Source organism: Crassostrea angulata, chromosome 8, assembly GCF_025612915.1.
Source record: "Crassostrea angulata isolate pt1a10 chromosome 8, ASM2561291v2, whole genome shotgun sequence".
Classification (NCBI taxonomy): domain Eukaryota; kingdom Metazoa; phylum Mollusca; class Bivalvia; order Ostreida; family Ostreidae; genus Magallana; species Magallana angulata.
The window spans coordinates 47,279,340-47,298,051 of record NC_069118.1 but is presented as its reverse complement, the minus strand read 5'-3'; the positions used below and the strand labels follow the sequence as shown (position 1 = coordinate 47,298,051).

General features: G+C 31.3%; 1 protein-coding gene and 1 long non-coding RNA gene across 2 annotated transcripts; one reads left to right on the top strand and one right to left on the bottom strand.

The window, feature by feature from the left end:
- The first annotated feature begins 1,295 nt into the window (after window positions 1–1,295).
- LOC128159905 (prostaglandin reductase 1-like) lies at window positions 1,296–11,990 on the top strand. Its single transcript, XM_052823129.1, has 9 exons — window positions 1,296–1,485; window positions 2,312–2,357; window positions 2,723–2,782; window positions 3,092–3,259; window positions 3,616–3,733; window positions 4,025–4,183; window positions 9,277–9,382; window positions 9,770–9,888; window positions 11,777–11,990. Exons 1-9 carry the CDS (start codon window positions 1,377–1,379, stop codon window positions 11,885–11,887), a joined length of 996 nt encoding a protein of 331 aa, XP_052679089.1. The 5' UTR covers window positions 1,296–1,376; the 3' UTR covers window positions 11,888–11,990.
- LOC128159907 (uncharacterized) lies at window positions 5,260–8,770 on the bottom strand. Its single transcript, XR_008240209.1, has 3 exons — window positions 8,431–8,770; window positions 7,472–7,523; window positions 5,260–6,864 (listed from the first exon to the last, which is right to left on the bottom strand). It is a non-coding gene; the product is annotated as an uncharacterized LOC128159907 (long non-coding RNA).
- Window positions 11,991–18,712: the final 6,722 nt, after the last annotated feature.

Sequence of the window (18,712 nt, the reverse complement as noted above, 5' to 3'; positions counted from 1 at the left end):
CATAAGAATAACAAAAAAGGATCACTGTCAAAAGGTAACGAATCAGGCCCCCTCCCCTATTCTTTGCAAATCAACCCATCCTGCCGCTTCGTCATTTTGTTTTTTTGTTTTTTTGGCATATCTTAATTTAAAATGCTGTTATAAAATTGATGAGTTCGGGAGGAATCGCATTTTCTTCAGTGGACATTTCAGCAACTGCGTGGAATTTTATTTGACAGAATTGATTTTAATCATCGCTCTTATGAAAGTGTTACATTAAAAGTTTAAAATTTATCAATTTAAACTTAACTATAACAGTTTATGTTTAAATTGATAAATTTTAAACTTTTAATGTAACAGTTATGATTAACATGAATTTATAATTCATGATATTTTTTGATTTTATATTTTAGATTAATTCTAATATTCAATTAGAATATACCGCATGTATGAGTAAACTTTATTTTATTTTAGTTTAAGAATATCTACTATTTCGCACAATTTCCTTTAAGTTTTTTTTCTGAAAAACAAATTGTTGTTCCCTTTGTTAGCTAATTCGTTCGCACATCTTTTGTAAACTTTTGTTGTAACACCTTCTTTGGCTTAGCTAATAGTGCCAAGCATCAAAGAAATTTTGCCGAAATTGGGCGTAAACCTTTTTAAAACAAGTTACCTGATTGGTTAAAACTAAAGTCTGTAGATTGACCGCAATGGTAAGTGACTTTTACAAAGTCACTTTCCATCTTTCGGCAATCGAATAAAGACAGTTTTTTTTTTAATTTACAGATTTTATCCGGATTTTATATTTATACCTGATTCAATCAGGTATTGTGAACGTGAGTACATCACATAGCCACAAATTTGCTGAGCTATTCCCCAAACAACACGACGGTGAAAACCAGTGTGTGATAAAAGTATGGTATGTATAGTAGTTAATATGCAACCAAGTCAAACTTTTCTTCCTTCTATTGTTTTGTATTCTAACTAAATAAATGATTTTTTCTATAACGATCTATCCTACATTATACTTGGGTTATCTTAATTATATTAAACAATTTCTCTATATTCATGTAAATGGGTATATACTGTTTTTTTAATTTTATTAACGATGTCTGGGCTTATTTCTCCTCTACAAATAATAGAACTTTACATTTATACATGTAATGCCCCGGTCCTCAACATAAATCTTCAAGTATCCTTATATAAACTCCTAGCATTTCCGTCTAAAGTTTCAGTAACCGGAGATATCCCTTTGTCTTCAGAATGCCCCAGGATGTGATTTGAGCAGGTTTGTAATATAAAGGTGGTTGGTTTGATATCGCGGTTTTCTTAATCTTGCTGTGATTTCTCGTGCGTCGTGTATATATATCTGCGTACCACCAACTCCAGAAAACAAGATGGTTCTCTGCAAGAAGTGGACGTTGGCGAAGCCATTCATCGGAAAAGTCACCCCTGATAACTTCAAGCTTGTTAAGGAAGATATTCCAGAAAAATTGAATGATGGAGGTAGGTTTATTTCCATTGAGTTGACAAGTTTGTTAACAATTTTCTATCGATTTTTAGACATGTGCATGTTCTAAATGTTGACATTCGGGCTGAGCAAACAATACGATAACGTGTGTCCTTAATCAACCTGAATGCCCCCCCCCCCCCGCTATTCATAAGGTGATACCATTAAAAAAACTTAACCTGTAAAACACGCAATTGATTGTTTATTATCATTGTGCAGTTTTTGAGAAGGGAATACCTTTCGTATTCTATTTATATAGCTGTTATAAAAAAAGCATGTAGTATAATGTAAACGTATTATATTTTGCGTGTGCAATATTTGGCAGAAAGTAGTTTTTGAGCCAGTTGGCGCGGATCTGTATAAGCGTGTTGCGAGTTGTGACTATTCTGATACATGTATGCATAGCATTTAGCGTACTTGTACTTGATTTAGCGAAAACCGCATTCCCCCAAAAGCGCTATATAGAATACAAAGCCAAATATAGCTCCTTAACAGTATTTAATCGCAAATAAATATAATCGAACACGTAGACGTTAAACATGTTTCTCATGTTGATGACCAAGTCTCTCATTATCCTTTTTTTTTTTGGTTGGTTGGTTTGATTTCTTTAATGGCCTTAATATGTAATCTAGTCTGAAGTCAGAAGTTTTTACATTAACGATAACTTGAAATTAGGTGGTAAAGTCTATTATTGCATAATCATATTTGCTTAAATGATTGGACCCTTAAACTTCAGAGAGAGACAGACAGACAGACAGAAAGAAAGTCAGACAGACAGTGTGAGTGCAGGTTGTTTTGATCAACTTATACCTTTTATTTCAGAGCTGTTGTGTGAAGCAGTTTATTTGACTGTTGATCCATACATGAGGTAACTTTTTTATATAAGGTTAAACTGACATCGTTTCTCGTGGTGTGTATTTAAAATAAAAATATACAAATGTATTTCGGGTTTTTGTTTTTTGGTTATTTTTTAATTACATTATAGTGATTAGTTGTTTTACACAGGAGTTATAGTATAGTGTTATTTATTCTCAATATCAAAATCTTTAAACAATCCGTCATATTACAGTTTCAGTAGAGTTCATATGTTTGATTGCTATAATTCACGGCAATTCTTAGTAGTACATTAAGTTGTTGTCATGTGTTGAACATTAAGTATAATTTGCTAATATATAATATCTTCTGGAACCATATGTTTGTTTTACTTATTCTGTTTATTTACATTTTCTACAGATTTGAAGCTGAGACCGACAATGCAGTAGGCAATACACTTTTCGGAGAGCAAATCGCAAAGTATGCAAAATGTGTGATACAAAATACGTGTGATAATATGTGTGATAAACAAGTAGTTTTGTCACAGAAAAATTCTGTATTGTATTAAATCTTACTTTCTATCAGGAAAATAAGAAAAGCTTTACATGGAGTGGTATTGGTATGTTAAGAAAGAAAGAAAGAAAGAAAGAAAGAAAGAAAGAAAGAAAGAAAGAAAGAAAGAAAGAAAGAAAGAAAGAAAGAAAGAAAGAGAAAAAAGAAAATAAAAGAAACTTTCATGATCGTAAACTAGATGTGTGGGGTTTCAGCTCTTAAGACATTTTTTGGTAGGGTAATTGTCAGCAAGAACGCCAAATATCCCGTGGGTTCTATCGTACGCTTGCGTGCAGGATGGCGCACGCACACTTTGGTAAAAGACGCCGAGAAAGAGATCTCCCGCTCAGCAGAAATGGGTGACCTCCCCTTGTCTCTCATGATGGGAGCCATGGGTATGCCTGGGTAAAAAGAATAATTATTTAATTCTATAATTGGCATAATCAAAATAACATTGATATACATCGATGTCTTCTCACCATGTCTTCCCTTAGGAATCAATACAATTTTTGTCGCGAAAGCAAATGGAGTATTGTAAACAAATCTTAGTATACAAGTGACGTGGTATACGTGTTTGTTAGATATCTCAACTTTTTGAAAGTGCATACGATTTTTGTAGTAAATATAAAAGCAAGTATGTCTCAAACATTGATGCCTAAACGTTTAGAATTATTTTCATTCTTATATGTTTAATTAATATCTGTTTAAATAAAAGTCAGTGCGTAACAATGTACATATAATTGTTATTTATTTCATTGCAGCATGGCGGCTTATTTTGGCTTTTTGGAACTCTGCCAACCGAAAGCAGGTGAGACGGTGGTGGTTAGCGGTGCCGCGGGGGCGGTCGGGAGCTTGGTGGGACAGATCGCAAAAATCAAGGTCACCTGTCAGCAAAATCATTAAAACTCGTGACGGCTCAATTTTTGAGAAATTCATGATGTAATCGATACCCCTAAATGAAATTCAGAATAAAAAAGACTAATTAATTTTTATTCTAAAAAGTATTGTTTCCAAACACTTTCACCATTAAGAAAACACCAAAAATACCATTCAAGAAAATTGTTCATCGCGAATTTAGATGATTTACAATATACCTTGTTTATCATATTTATCCCGACCCTCGTTGATTTATTTAAATGAATGCAACCCCCTTATCTTTGTTTTCTTCAGGGATGCAAAGTGATTGGATTCGCCGGAACTGAGGAGAAGTGTAAGTGGATCAAGGAAGAACTGGGCTTTGACTTTGCCTACAACTACAAGAAAACGGATGTCGACACGGCTCTGAAGGAAGCTGCTCCTGACAACAGCGTGGACTGCTACTTTGATAATGTATGATTTATGGGACTGTTCGGGTCCTCGTTGTCTTTGTATGTTACTGTTTATTTTTTCAAATCTGTAAATTCTAAACGCGTTAAGTTTGCAGCCGTAAAAATGGTGTTCTTTTTAATTCAAAACGTTTTATCAAATTACTCAACGGTAAATGCATTTCCGTGTTTACTTGAAAGAAAACTAAGCTCTTAATATTACTTAGTATAAAAACTTGGTCTTATTTACTTGATAAGTATTTTTATAGTTGCTCTTACAGGTCTATACGATAAATCAGTTTTATTTCCATATCAAACTTTTGTATGGTTTCCCTCATTATTTTTGGGAGCTGATTTTAATCAACTCTTCTATGCAGCTACTCTGGCAAACCGAAACTGAAACAGTGTTTGGACCTAAGCACAAATCATCACCGCTGACAAGAGTTAGTTCTTGAAAATAATCGATAAATTTGATGTAATGTACGCTGAAGCATTTTTTTGAAAGGAAACTTATTTATACATACCTAAGAAATAGTCAGATTTTAAATAGTACGAACAGTTTAGAAGTTTTTTGCAGTTGTATGTATTCCTACGCCAGAGTTCAATATAGTCTGTTGAACCATCGGCTGTCTCCATACATCTCCGACAAGCAGATAGTCAGTCTATATTTAGAGGTCGCATCATCAAGCTATCACGTGCCCTTGTATCTCTTACTTGTCGGAGATTAACGGAGACAGCCGAGCATATGTTTGAACGAGACTTGAGTTCATTATTGGTTGGATCCATACGCAGGACAGTTAAGGCAACATTTTGCTTTTAAACAGCAGTAAAAGGAGGTCGTTTTGCTTTTGTCTATTCATTTCTGCATAATGAATAGTTCTAAACTATTTTGGGTGTTATTGTAAAGATATGGGTCTCCTTTACTTGACCATGTCTAAATTTGTCGGTCACGTGACTTTTTAGGGTCACGTGGACGTCTTTTAGACAAAAATCGTCAATGCTAAAATGAGACAAAAAGTTCAAGGGCAAGGCAAAGAAATTTAAGCGTAAGTAATATGGCAACATATTCAAAATTATCCATACATCATAGAAATCAATGCTCATTCAGTTTACTAATTATGAAAATTTCTTTAAAAACTGGCTACTTGTTCCTAAAATAGTGCATTTTTGTATATTTTCATTGCAATTACAAAGTAAACCTTCATCTCTCAACAAATGAGCATCAGTTTTTATAAAGAACTCGTAAAAGGGAAGAAAATCATACCAAGTTTAATAATATCTATAGCCGTCTTGCACTTGAACTTTTGCATTTAATTTCTCAATCTATAAGTCCTCTCAAATCAATACACATTTCAAACGCACAAGTGATCCCAAAAGGGGAGGTAACTCTTTGAGCGATAACTCTTTTAAAATAGGCGCGATGTCATTTTATCACATAATCCGAATTAATTTTAGGATATGTTTCAACAGTACATTATGTAAATGGTTATTTAAACATAGTGCTTCTGTTTTATTTATTTCAAAAGAGAAACGATGGTTACGATAAATCGTCCGCATTTCCTCTGTTGTATCATGGATGTAAACAAAAAACCGTTGTGTGTCAGTTCTCTTGGTTAACCGCATTCGCGGAGTTATTGGTTTCTTAATATTTTGTTAGTAATGGGAGAAAAATATATAAGAGCTAATTGTACACAATTATTTGAGGGATTAGATGTCAACAGAGACAAATGAAGCCCCTGATATTGATAAACTAACTAAATTGTTCTCATAATATATATTAAAAAATAAGATATGGAGCATTTTTTTCATTATTTATGTGCAGCCTTTGCCCAATGACTGCATATTCTATAGCACTGCTTGGGTCTGTTATTCTGGGGAGGGGGTTCAAAGGGGTAACTTTATTCTGTTTGCAAGGGGCCAGGTACCATGGTGTTTTACTATGTAAATTGTGAATTAAATTAGAATTTGCCACGGGGACTATACATGTAGATCTGCCCATGTATGAGGCCTTTTCCCATCCCCCATAAGCAATCAACAGTATTCACCTTTGTATTACACATGTTTCACTTGTAATTTAAACACTCATTAAAATTGACTTTTATTTTTATTCAACACATGCAGAATGATTAAGATTAAGGAGAGGGGGAGGGTTAGCATATCTATTCATTCACAAAATAAATTCTAAACGCTCATTTCTCATTACCTAGAAAGGAAAGAGAGTGTGTAAATCCTACAACAATTAAGGCGATCAAAAGCCATTTTTGGTTCACATCAATATATTGAATTTAAATAAGTATGAATTCTCCTATGTGAGAGACTCTCTCTCCCGCCCATTTACATACCATCCCCTTTCCACTTCTCAAACAAAATTATATATATATAAACAATTATATTTGGTTCATTTGTTTTATTAATTCAAGAAGATATTAAAAGGGACTTTCTGAAAAAAAATTCTGTGCCAACATTTAAACCTGACATATGCATGCAAACTCAAAATTGCAATTTCTTTTTATGATGTCAATGTGTTTATTGTATGACTTCTTAGTTCTGGTCCTCTTCTCTCTTCAAAAACACAGTCTTCCTGTTTCTAAAGTTCAGGTTTTTCTTTCCATCATTTCATCTTGTATATGACACCAGGATAAGGGTGCGGGTAAATGATCACCAATAAGAACATCATTGTAAATCTCAAGACAAAGCAGGTACCAGCTAAAATGAAAATTATATAAATTTCATTAAGTTTAACTTGTTATCAAAATGGCTGAAAGACTAAAATGGAGGATTTTCTACAATTTGATATTCAATAGAATTTATTTATCTTAATAAACATTTCATTATGTTTAGATGTACATTTAATTTTGCACAAATTCAAATACAGCTTTTCAGTTTGATCGATTTGAAATTATTCGCATCCTCACCCCTGATATGTGCATGATATTAGTTTAATTGCATCCCTTTATTTTACCCGGCCTGACCTTAAAAATGCACACCCCCCTCTCTCTCTCTCTCTCTCTCTCTCTCTCTCTCTCTCTCTCTCTCACACACACACAACTGATTTGATTGATTGATATTATATAATGCTGGTGCAGTCAGTGTGAATTAAAAAATACCATGTATTGTTGATTTGTTGATGAGCAATATTCAAAATTGTAGATTTATGAATAACATAGGTTTATATCAATCATTTTAAAACATTAAATGAAACCATTCGTACTTGAAAATACTTTTTCTAATTGAATTGTCTCATAGAATAATCAGATTGGTCATTATTTCAATGATAAATTATTGAACTTATACATGTATGTTATTTACTTACATTTTCTTCCAGCCTTTTTTTTTCAAATCAGTGTGACACTTTTCAAATTACTCTGCAAATAACAAAATATAATTATGAGAAGTCATACAATTTAATTTAAATGCATATAAGGACATGTCAACAGTAATTTGAACATTTTTGTGAAAGGTCTACATAATATATTATGCATGGATGGGTAAAATGGCCAACACTTCAAATTTTATTTGAAAGTTACATATGCACATTCTACACACACAATACCATATATGACCATGAATGTAGATTCCTCATTTAGAGAAAATCAGATGGAGACATGCAGTCATTTGTTTATTATTATTTGGGTTTTTTTATTACCAATACATGTAGTACAGCATCATAAGTATGAACCCAGGTGATTTCAAGATTTCAAACAGTGTTATGGACGTAGTAATATACTGAGTTCTAAAAACAAACTAGTAATAATTAAGAATTAATGTGCATAAACATCTTAATATATCAACTGGATGAATGTGTAAACAATATAAATGAACTGTCATGGAAGAACTTTGAACACAGTAGAAAGGTGTTATTGATCAGCTGTTCATCAATTTCCAGAAAATGAAATCAGCATCTTTTAGCCTGCACTGTACTGATTTTCAGAAAATCAAATCAGCTGTTTTCACACAGTCTTTGTATTGTTTACTTACAAATTGAAATAAAAACAAACAGCTGTGTAAAGCTAGATATTGTCAGTACAGGTACTATGAACTGATTCGTGTCGATTGGTGAAAATGATCAACAATTTAACGGACTGGCAATAAAGCTACATGTACAATGAACATTGTATAGGCCTAAATGTAAACAATGCAGTCTCTCCTCATGTTTTGAACAAAACAACACATTAAGTCGATCAGAAATGCATCAACAGTATAAAATCACAATAAAATAGTTATTGAGCTATCAGGTATATTACAAATACACTGCATATCTAATCTGCATACCTGATAAATCATCAAAAGATCGCCATCATCGGGAATACCAGCTACACGTGTTTACATCGTCTGACGAGCGCTTTTGGGACGCAGATTCACACCCATACGACAGATGCGTTATGGAAATTCTTCGTATATTCTGATTGTTGTAAACTTATAAAAACACACATGAGTGATTCGTAGTTATATTTTGCTTATGAAGTATTAAATCAGCCGTATTTTATGCTTAAACTGCTGTTTTTGGTATATATTCTATATATGGTAATACAGAGGCGGGGCGTATATTATGACGTCATAACTCATTATCCCTTCATTAGCATATCAAAACGATGTGTTGCCTTATCTGTCCTGCGTACACTTTTTGAAATATTTCAAATACCAATATATAGTTTGATGAGATCAATTCTTTTTTTAATATAACACAACATGATTCATAAGAGGTTTTCTCGAAATTCTTGTCAGAAAAGTCCGAGAATCCATATTATAAAAATGTGCGTAATTCAAACAGGGATTATTAACTACTTGCCAAGCAAAATAACATATCGTTGATTAGATAAATAATAATCGATAAAATCAAGTACTTCAGTGCTTTGATTAAAACTAAGTCCATTATACGAATTTTTATCACCGTGTTTTCAAGATAGATTTCAAAAATACATACCCTCTATCTGATCCTCGTATAGCAACAATACAAAAAAGGAGGGGGTCGAAGATTGAATATTAATCAGATTGTACTTAAACCTCAATATATTTAAAGTCAGAATCTTAAACTTGGATTTTTCTATAAATTAATCCTTTATTACAATTTTAATTGAATTAATATTTAACCGGAACGTTTTATTTATCTTTTTTCAGGTCGGTGGTATGTTTACTGTTAAGGTCCTGACCCATATGAAGACATTTGGGAGAGTTTCAATTTGTGGCTCCATTTCCAATTATAACGACACCAGTGTACCAACAGGTTAGTGTATCACTGCACGAGTTATATCTCTTCTGTTAAAATGCGCCGACCATATTGATAAATATTTACATTAACTGAATATATTTCAAACAACAAAATATCGTTTGAATTTTCTTTTGTACTCTTTTCTCAACCGTAAAACACACTTTTTAAAATATATAGAAAGATGTATTGATGTATTTCCTCTGAGATTATTTGACTATCAATTAATTAGACAATTGACTAAATAAATGTGTGTTCATTTAATATTCAATGCTCATGCCAATGAGCGCTGAAAGAGGATCAGATCACGTGATATATAGACGATGTGTTTTCTGCATTCATTGCAGAGCATGATAAATTTAAATTTTTAATTTAATATTTTAATTGTTTCTTCTCTTTGAATAGGACCACTGCCTTTCTTTAGCATAATGAAATCCCAGCTAAGAGTAGAGGGATTCCTGGTGTTAAGGTGGTATTCAAGGTGGGAAGAAGGGGAAACCGCCATGCTCCAATGGATTAAAGAGGTGAGGCTATTTAAGGTGGAATAACAGGAAAAAAGTCATTCAAATTTACAGTAAATTATTTGATTATGAAAGATAAATAAGATATACATGTAATGATAAATGAACTGTACATATGTCAAATAAGCGAAATATTTGCAATTTTAGAATAAAAAGGAATATCTAAAAAATTTAATGCAGTAAGTTACAACAAAAGTCCCTGCAGGGTTCGAACTCGGGATGTACGGGCCACAAGCCCGACACTTTATTCACCAAGCCATGTAGTAGATGTTGCTATCGATAAAATTCTTTTAATAAAATAGAATGTAATGACGTGTTATTCAACCTTCAACCTTCACATATCAATGGTTTCACTTCACTAATAAAATGCTTTTATGAGTATGCTAGTAATATTACAAAAAACCCATTTCGAAATTGTAACGCTTTTGTGCGATTAATAAAAGTAAAGCCTTTGTTTGACCATTTAAATAAAGCATTTTTCTTGTAATTTAGTAACAATTTAGTTTTTGCAATAAAAGAAAACTACCGATTCTTTCAAAAAATATTATAATCGCTTTCAATGAGTAGCAAAATATATCAGGCAGAAATTAGTTCTATTTACATGTATACACACTGAAAAATTACACTTTTCCCTTCATTAGATCAAAAGAAAATCTGACAAATCATTCTTAACTTAAAATTTCAAGCATGTATTTGTCACACGTAGGTTATATTTCAGTAATAAAACGACTATAGATAAGCAATGCGAATATCTAATGTAGTTTAAGGTGAACTGTTAAATGATGGCAAGTGATTAAAAATGCGAATATTTTACCTTTTTGTGAATACAGCCATAACCTAGCTGAAAACATTGATTTTCATAATGATTGCATAAAAAGGAAATGTACCGAGTTTTGGGAATAGACACATTTGCATGTATCTAGGAAATACACAAACACAATGTTCAAAGGCCATTAGATTGAAAAACATAGCATTACACTAAAATACATTATAGACACATGTCCTTCATTTTCAATAACTTCTAAGGATTGAAATGGATGCGCAAAATTTGAAAAAAAATAAAAGGGTTCTGGTTTGCAAGAAATCATGTCTATTTGAATGCTGATATAACTTAAGACTTATTAAGCTGCTTTGTTTTTTTTTTTTTTTGTTTTTTTTTTTTGTCTTAATCTAAGATTTTAAAAAAATGTTTTAAAGTTTCAGAGCTAGTGTTGGAAAAGATGAAACGGCTTTTTAAATTAATGCAAACATAAAAAAAGCTTAAGCATAAAATCTTAATAATTAGTTTTTTTAATGAACAAATGAGATCATAATAATTTCAATCTGTATATGTTTCATTCATGGAGCACTGTAGTTTAGACTTAACAAAAATTATCTATCAGATCGACAATAAGATTTACAGACGTACATTTTATTCATCACAGAACAACTCCGAACATCTCACCTTTAAAAACTGAATATTTTAGCAGTTATATCTTTATATTTACATCTACCGAGAATGATTCCCTCTATTCCCTACGAAAACTTATGGTTAATTCACAGCTTTATAGAACAGGTGTAGAAACTAACAGGACTGAAATCTACACGCCACGTTTATCGATTGGTCGAAACATAAAGCAACCTAAGAAAAATCACGAACTGCACGAAATAATCATGAAGATGTCAGACTCAAATTACCATACGAGACGATTTAACTGTTTCTTTTATCTAACACACTGATATACATTTACAGTAATTTAGTAAATTTTACTTATATTTTTTACAATCAATTACTTTGTTAAAAGAAAAATTTACATATATATATAGCCAGCTAACGCGGCCATCCCTATTTATTCACATTTTGATATTAAATCGAAAGAAATATACATGTGTCCTGTTTATTTCCTTTCAGGGCAAAATTAAATACAAAGAACATGTGACGGAAGGATTTGAAAAGATGCCTGATGCTTTTATGGGTTTATTTGAAGGACGCAACACCGGAAAAGCTATTATAAAAATGTGATGAGAATTTTTTTTTAAAATAATATTGTACGGGTACAATAGTTTGGTTTTTTTTAATTATGCACTGTAAATGACGTAATAAATATTCAATGTTCAGTTGTTCACTCCATTTAATGCTTCTTCTATGTGGAAAGTTTTGTTTGGTTGTTAATTTGTTTGTTTTTTTTTTGAATTTTATTCATTTATTGGATATTTTTTAATTAGCATTCAATGCGAAATCGGACTCAATCCCTAACTATTCAAATGCGTATTTAAATATATCTTGTTCTAGCAATATTTAATAAAGTTTATTCGAGACTCGAAAAACGAAATTCGAAATTCAACAAATTCATTAAAACCAATCATATCATATTGACTAAAATCTAGCGACACCTAACTGTTGTAAACAAAGATCATGAAATTAATTCCTTATGAAGATATCTAATAAATTTCTTTTCTGAGTCGAACGGATAATAAGCGCTTCATTTTGAAATATCCATCTTTACGAGAATGTTGCAAGTTTATCGCTGTATGCAAACAAGACATCAACCAGAAAACCTCGCCGACGAATCGATATTCAATTGTGTTTACCTTTAAAGTAAATATCTTTGACAATTATTTTTCTTCCACAAGTGTTACCTGGTTGTCAGCAGAAAGAAGTAAAAAAAAAAAACAACATCGGGATTGCCCTGTCTGAGGGGCCTAGCTTCCATTACTTTCAGTTCTTAGATGTTCTATTTTATGTCGAATTTGCAAAATGCCAGAGTTAATGTGAATTTACTGTAACCTTGACATAGCACAAAAGTCAGATCAGTCTAGACTTTTACTCAGATTTTATTCTTTTTTTTGGGGGGGGGGGGATTTAAAAGCAATCTCTTACAGTGTATGTATTTTGCGTTCTTTTCCAAAAAGTGACTAAATCAAGGGCTTAGACGTAACAAAGAGCAGTCTGGATTGAATGGTGTTAGTGTAAATGAGATGGAAATATGTCTTACCTTAACACGGAATTGGACTTCAATAACAATGGATTGTGATATGAAGTCATGCCTATAATAAGCTTCAGGGTTACTTAATAGCATGAATGTTTTCACGACCTTGTGTTTCCTTTTTGAGCTTTTCATACTATAAATATTTGAATTGTGCTGTCTTATTCCTCTTGCCTAACATATGGATTTAAGAAAACGAAAACTGAACTTGTCTTTAATCATAAAGTATAAGACCAATTAAAAGAGACGAGTAATTTTTTTTACTTTAAAAAAAAACCTAAATGCATAATGCACAGAGAACTATTAATTAGTTCCCTGAATGATACAATGATTCAAAAACCATATTTTAAATAATTCAACTATTTTTGCGAACTGTAAATAAATTTTAAAAAACTGATGAAATAGATAGAAGCATCTTATTTTAAACTATCAATTTCTGGGTGATATAACAACAGTTTGTTCAAATAATTTTTTTGATGCTTATTCATTGCCAAAACATCAAACTTTTCCAAATATATAGTATGTTTATTTCAATGATAAATAAAACACCCTTAACAGATTTCAAATGCATAAATGACATTATGAGATGGTCAAAAAGTACAATTTCAATGGTATTTCTGCTAGAATCTCCATATGGAAAGCATGACGATATACAAAAAACCAAAATTACCAAAAAATAAAATCTGAGTTTTTCTTGTAATTTACTTATTGTCTGTAAAAAGATGAAAAGCATGTTAAGCCATTTTTTTTAATAAAAAAAATAAATTTTGTACAAATTTGGCTAGAAAGTATTGCGTTTATATTTCGAAAAAAGATATTTTAATTTCAAAGATCAAAGGAATATCATAGGATTTTACTTAAAAATAATTAAGTTTCAATCCAACTGTAGAAGCACCCTCACTTTCATAAATAAACGTTTGAAGAGAGTCTGTTGGTCTTTTTGTATTTTAATCCAAATGCCTCTTTGATTGCTAATGCGTAGGAGATAAGCCTTCAGATTTTAGGTGGAAAAAACAGTAAGCTTAAGACGTCACTACTGAATTGCGAATTTCGGAATTGTGAAAGAAATCACATAAGCATTCTTTAGGTCTGCATTTTAGGAGTATTTTTTTTTAAAAAACTTTTCTTTGAAATATCAATCTGTTTTTCTTTGCTAAATTTTTTTAATGGCAAAAACAAATTAAAAACAAAAGCAATTGCTTACCATTTGTCTTTGATGTGATGTTACGGCATTAATTTTTTTTGAACAATTTCAAATCGTTGTAAATTTATATAATAGATACTCTAAATCGATGGAAATATTGTAATCTGATAGAGTATAGAGAATCAGTATCAATATCGCTGTAAATCCATAAGTCTGAGATTAAGGAGGCAGAATGATCAAGTAATTGTCCATTAGAGCAATCTTTGATTTCAGGAAGTCACATTTTCTGATCGGCTTTGGCCGTTCACAGTTGTATCCATATAAGGCATCCGGCAAATTTTACTATTTAAATGCGCACGAATTGCGCCTTGCACTACTTTTAACTATGCAATGACAACCTCAATTAAAACCTTATTTACACGTAGATTACTTAAACGTTACTCTTATATGTGTTTACCTTGAAAGTAAAGCATTTATGCACTCAGTTATATAAATAATGATTTAAATCACGTTTTCTTTACATATGCGTAAGAATACTAATAGGATGTATACTTCGCCTACTGAAAGTAAATCTTATTCCTGCCTTTCTATTTTGAAAATTAATAAAACAATTCTATATATTTTTTTTATGTCTGTTGTATGTAATGTATTCGCATTATATAAACAGGACTGACAAATGATATTACATGCTTATTGTTCCTTTAAAAGAAAAACTTCTGAAGTCATGCGGCGCCGTCACAATTTCAAAACACGCAGTTCTATGCTATATTTTAGAAGATTGTATAAATAGAACAAATAGAGAAAAAATGAATAATTTTAAAAAATAAATTATTGTGGCCTTTGATTACACCAAGACTAAGTTTAGAGACAGAGACGACTTTCTGGTTTTAGTCCTTTAATGTGTTAAAAAAATCGTAATATTCAAGCTTTAAATATGAATAATTATTAAATTTGTACACGAAGATCACAATTAAAGATTGTAAATTGAGAATAAAATTGCCAAAATTGAAATACAATACCTCGTTTCTTTTTATTGCCCTAATATAGGTTTGTTTTTGTTTTTGTTTTTTTTTTTGGGGGGGGGGTTGTTACTTTGATTTTCTTCAGTGCAAGATGTAATTGCATGATACAGGTAGTAGTTTAAGTACAATACACAATGGTCACAGTAATGCCGTCTATTCAGTTCTTGTGAAAACTAAAAGAGATTTCAATATGTTATCTACTTTTGCAATAATAAATAAGATTAAAGATGATCTATCGCGTTAATCAATTTGTGTGATTTATTTTCAAATTTTGGAGGAATATAATTTCACAAAAAATGTCTCATTTAAATAAAATAGTCAAATATTATTCTAAATAGGAAACACAGAGCGTTGTTACTCTTAAATAAGTACTAAACAATATTGTTATACTTTCATGTTAAATTCTGAAATCTGATTGGTTTAGACGCAGTTCATAATCTGTTCTATTACCCTCAGCGTTAGCAACGCACTTAGCAACGGGTAACGAATTGTTACATGCACGAAAATCATGCGCGTACGGTTCGCCTTAGAATTCACGTTAGTCCTATCTAGAAGCAGTGATGTTTTCTTTAAAATTAAGACATTCAGTATAACAGAATAAATATGATACACAGAAATGACAGGAAATGGCAGATAACAAATAAAATCATATTTTTTCCTGAAAGCATTTGTAGCTACATGTAATTGAAAATCAGGAATAAAATTCATGTTGATATTAATGCAACCAATACGAAAAATGAAAATACTGTAAACGAATTACATTTGGCTGTGCATTCTATCTAGCGTTTTTGGCGGAATGCGGCTTCCGCTAAACCAAGTACATCGCTAAATGACATAGATACATGTAAAAGAATAGGCACATTCAAAAATACGCTAATTCAAATCCACGCCAACTTGTTCAAAAAATATTTTCCGCATATATCGAACACACCAAATATAATACGTTCACAGTATACCTCAGAGGTGCTTCCTGCACAGTCCTTTTGACTTATTAGGTATCCATTTTTTCTAACAGATCAAAACTGTGTTTTTATGACCGGATAAAATAAGTAAATCGATTTTAAACTTTCAGCATCAATGATGAATCAATCAAGTCGAATGCTTTTAAAGATATGACTTGAGACGATTTCCTTCGATTTGTGACTTCATTTCAACATGACTTTCTTTACTAGAATCATCATTTATTCTACATGTACATGCACGTGTCTCATTATTTTTACACTTAGGGAACAAAATATCTTACAAAATGCTTTTTTCGCAGGTCCCGAACATGAACAATATCATTCCTGACACGGATCCTCTGTTTGAGGAGGATGTTTCCTTGCTGCAATGTAGGTCTCTTTGTGTGACCTTATTGCCCTGTTTATCCATGTTCGTCGCAAATAGAGGATCTTGTAGAGGATATCAATTATCCCATCGTTACTAAACGGAGTAAGGTTTCTCAGTGCTGAAGGCGAAACCTATTACTACAAAGGAGAGCTTTTCGGGAAAAATGATTTTCATTTGACTTTAATTGATAATGTATAAACGCATGTTTTCTATTGGTCAATTCTTTGATTTAATTCATTATGTATAATTCATAACAAAATTATTGTATTTCTTGCACGGCATAGAATCGGGAATACGTTCTGTTAATAGAAGTTTCTTAAGTAGTGTTTTGAATTGTTTTATTTATAAAGTTTAAGTAATCCCGCAAGCTTTTTATTTTAGTTCAACGAATGCTGCCTGATAATATTCAACAAATAATTCAAATATTTGACTTTACTTTCCTGTTAATGCATTGCAGAGCACAATTGTTTAACAACTGGTTATATATGGAATTCTGCACACGAATACTGCTAAAAGTACCTTACTAAGTGGAGAATTGCCAGCGGGGCCATTAACCGATGCTTTATGGAAGACCCAAGAAGTCATCTTTTTCTTGTCGACTCAGAAAACGCGCTTGAATTCTTGCAGTACATAATTGGTATTAAAAAGATTTTATTGCAAATATTTTTGTTGTTTTGATTTCTAAATCTCTTGTGTTTATTAATCATGTTACATTGTAATAATCAAAGACCAAAATAACACAAACTTTTGTCCTATTGTTTTTTAAGACCTTTATGGAACAATTATGTACCTACAAGGAAAACGAAAAGACGGATCTTCTCCATTCCTGGAAGACTTTGGAAGAAATATCACTTTTTTTAATTGGAAAGAAAATGAGCCTTCAACACGTGACAGAGATGTTTACATACGCACAACTGCTGCAAATTCTGCACGTATGGAAGTATCAAGTGGCTCAACTTATAAAAATTTCATAACTTTCATTATGTAACATTTTCTAATCAAAGACCGCGATGAAAACCAGTTACACCCTTACTACGTTGAAGTTATACTCACAATAAAAAACTATTTAGAATAATTAGGAATCATCGTTTTTATCCTTATAACAGTTTTTATCATCATAAGACATATCTACATATTTGTATAAATCGCTTGATGCTTGATATTTTTATAAATTTATAAATGATTATTATAAAACACAAAACCTGTAAATCACTTTTATTTACATTAAATAGACATTAGATTCTGAATAATAATACATTTAACTATAACAACACAAAAAATATAGAAACTTAGATATTATCTGTACAAAATTGATACATTTATTTAAAGGGACATGGTCACGATTTTGGTCAATAATTATTTTTCTAGTTTTAATATTTACAATGTTTAAGAGAGGCATTTTTAATAGGCTACCGACATTTGAGTGTCATTTGTTGAGTAATAAAAGAGTTACAGAGGTTGAAGTTCTTCGCATTATAAACAAAGCGTTTGTTTACATTTTGAACGTTGTAGTAAAAATTCCAGTTTAAAAACTGAAACGAATGTGTTAAACGTTAGGAATTGCTTATCTAAGCTAAAAATTTATTAAAAGATAGACAAATAAGCTGAAAAAAAGATTTTTTTTCCTGGTATATTGAACAAAAACAGGGCCGAGCCTTGTTTACATGACAGAGAACTGTTAGCCCCGTATCTTGCTAATAACTCTACGAATGACTCTCAAATTTTAATGGATTATTAGATATGCATTTCTTAAGCATTGTAAATACTAAAAACATAAAAATAGAATTTAATCAAAATCGTGACCATGCCCCTTTCAAGGGACTTGAACACGATTTGAGCTCAAAATTTTCTAAATTCATTTTTTCAATTTTTATGTCTAAAATTGTTAATATAGATGTTTTTTATGCTTTGACAAAATTTTAAAATCAAATATCGAGTTACAAGCGAGTTACATAGATAGAATTCTTTGTTTTTTAAAAAAAAGCTCGAGTCCTGTTAATGTTTACATATTTGTTGTATTGGTGTTAGTTTCAATCTGATGTTGCTGTTTGATGTGATGAAATAATTTATTATCTTATTGAATAAGTTTGTCTTGTTTCCACAAGTTATTTTGATAAAAAATGACAAAATTTCTTTACTTAAAAAAAAAAAAGACTCGAGCTTTGTTTACATAACAATGACTTCGTTTATCTGTATCTCGCTTGTAACTTGACTTCTAACATTCAAATTTTGGTGAGAATCATTCAAAAAACATAAATAAACTACTATTTATACATAGAAATCAAAAATAACTTTTTCATCTGAAATCTTGTCCAGGTTCCTTTAAAAGAACTGGCAACAAAATAATGCATTATCTTGTTTAATAT

What these genes read in the sequence shown, in the direction of transcription:
- LOC128159905 (XM_052823129.1), top strand. Translation starts at nt 1,377, where the DNA reads ATGGTTCTCTGCAAGAAGTGGACGTTGGCGAAGCCATTCATCGGAAAA. An exon ending in ACTGTTGATCCATACATGAG is followed by an intron (nt 2,358 to 2,722) that starts GTAACTTTTTTA and finishes CATTTTCTACAG; the next exon opens with ATTTGAAGCTGAGACCGACA. An exon ending in GACAGATCGCAAAAATCAAG is followed by an intron (nt 3,734 to 4,024) that starts GTCACCTGTCAG and finishes TGTTTTCTTCAG; the next exon opens with GGATGCAAAGTGATTGGATT.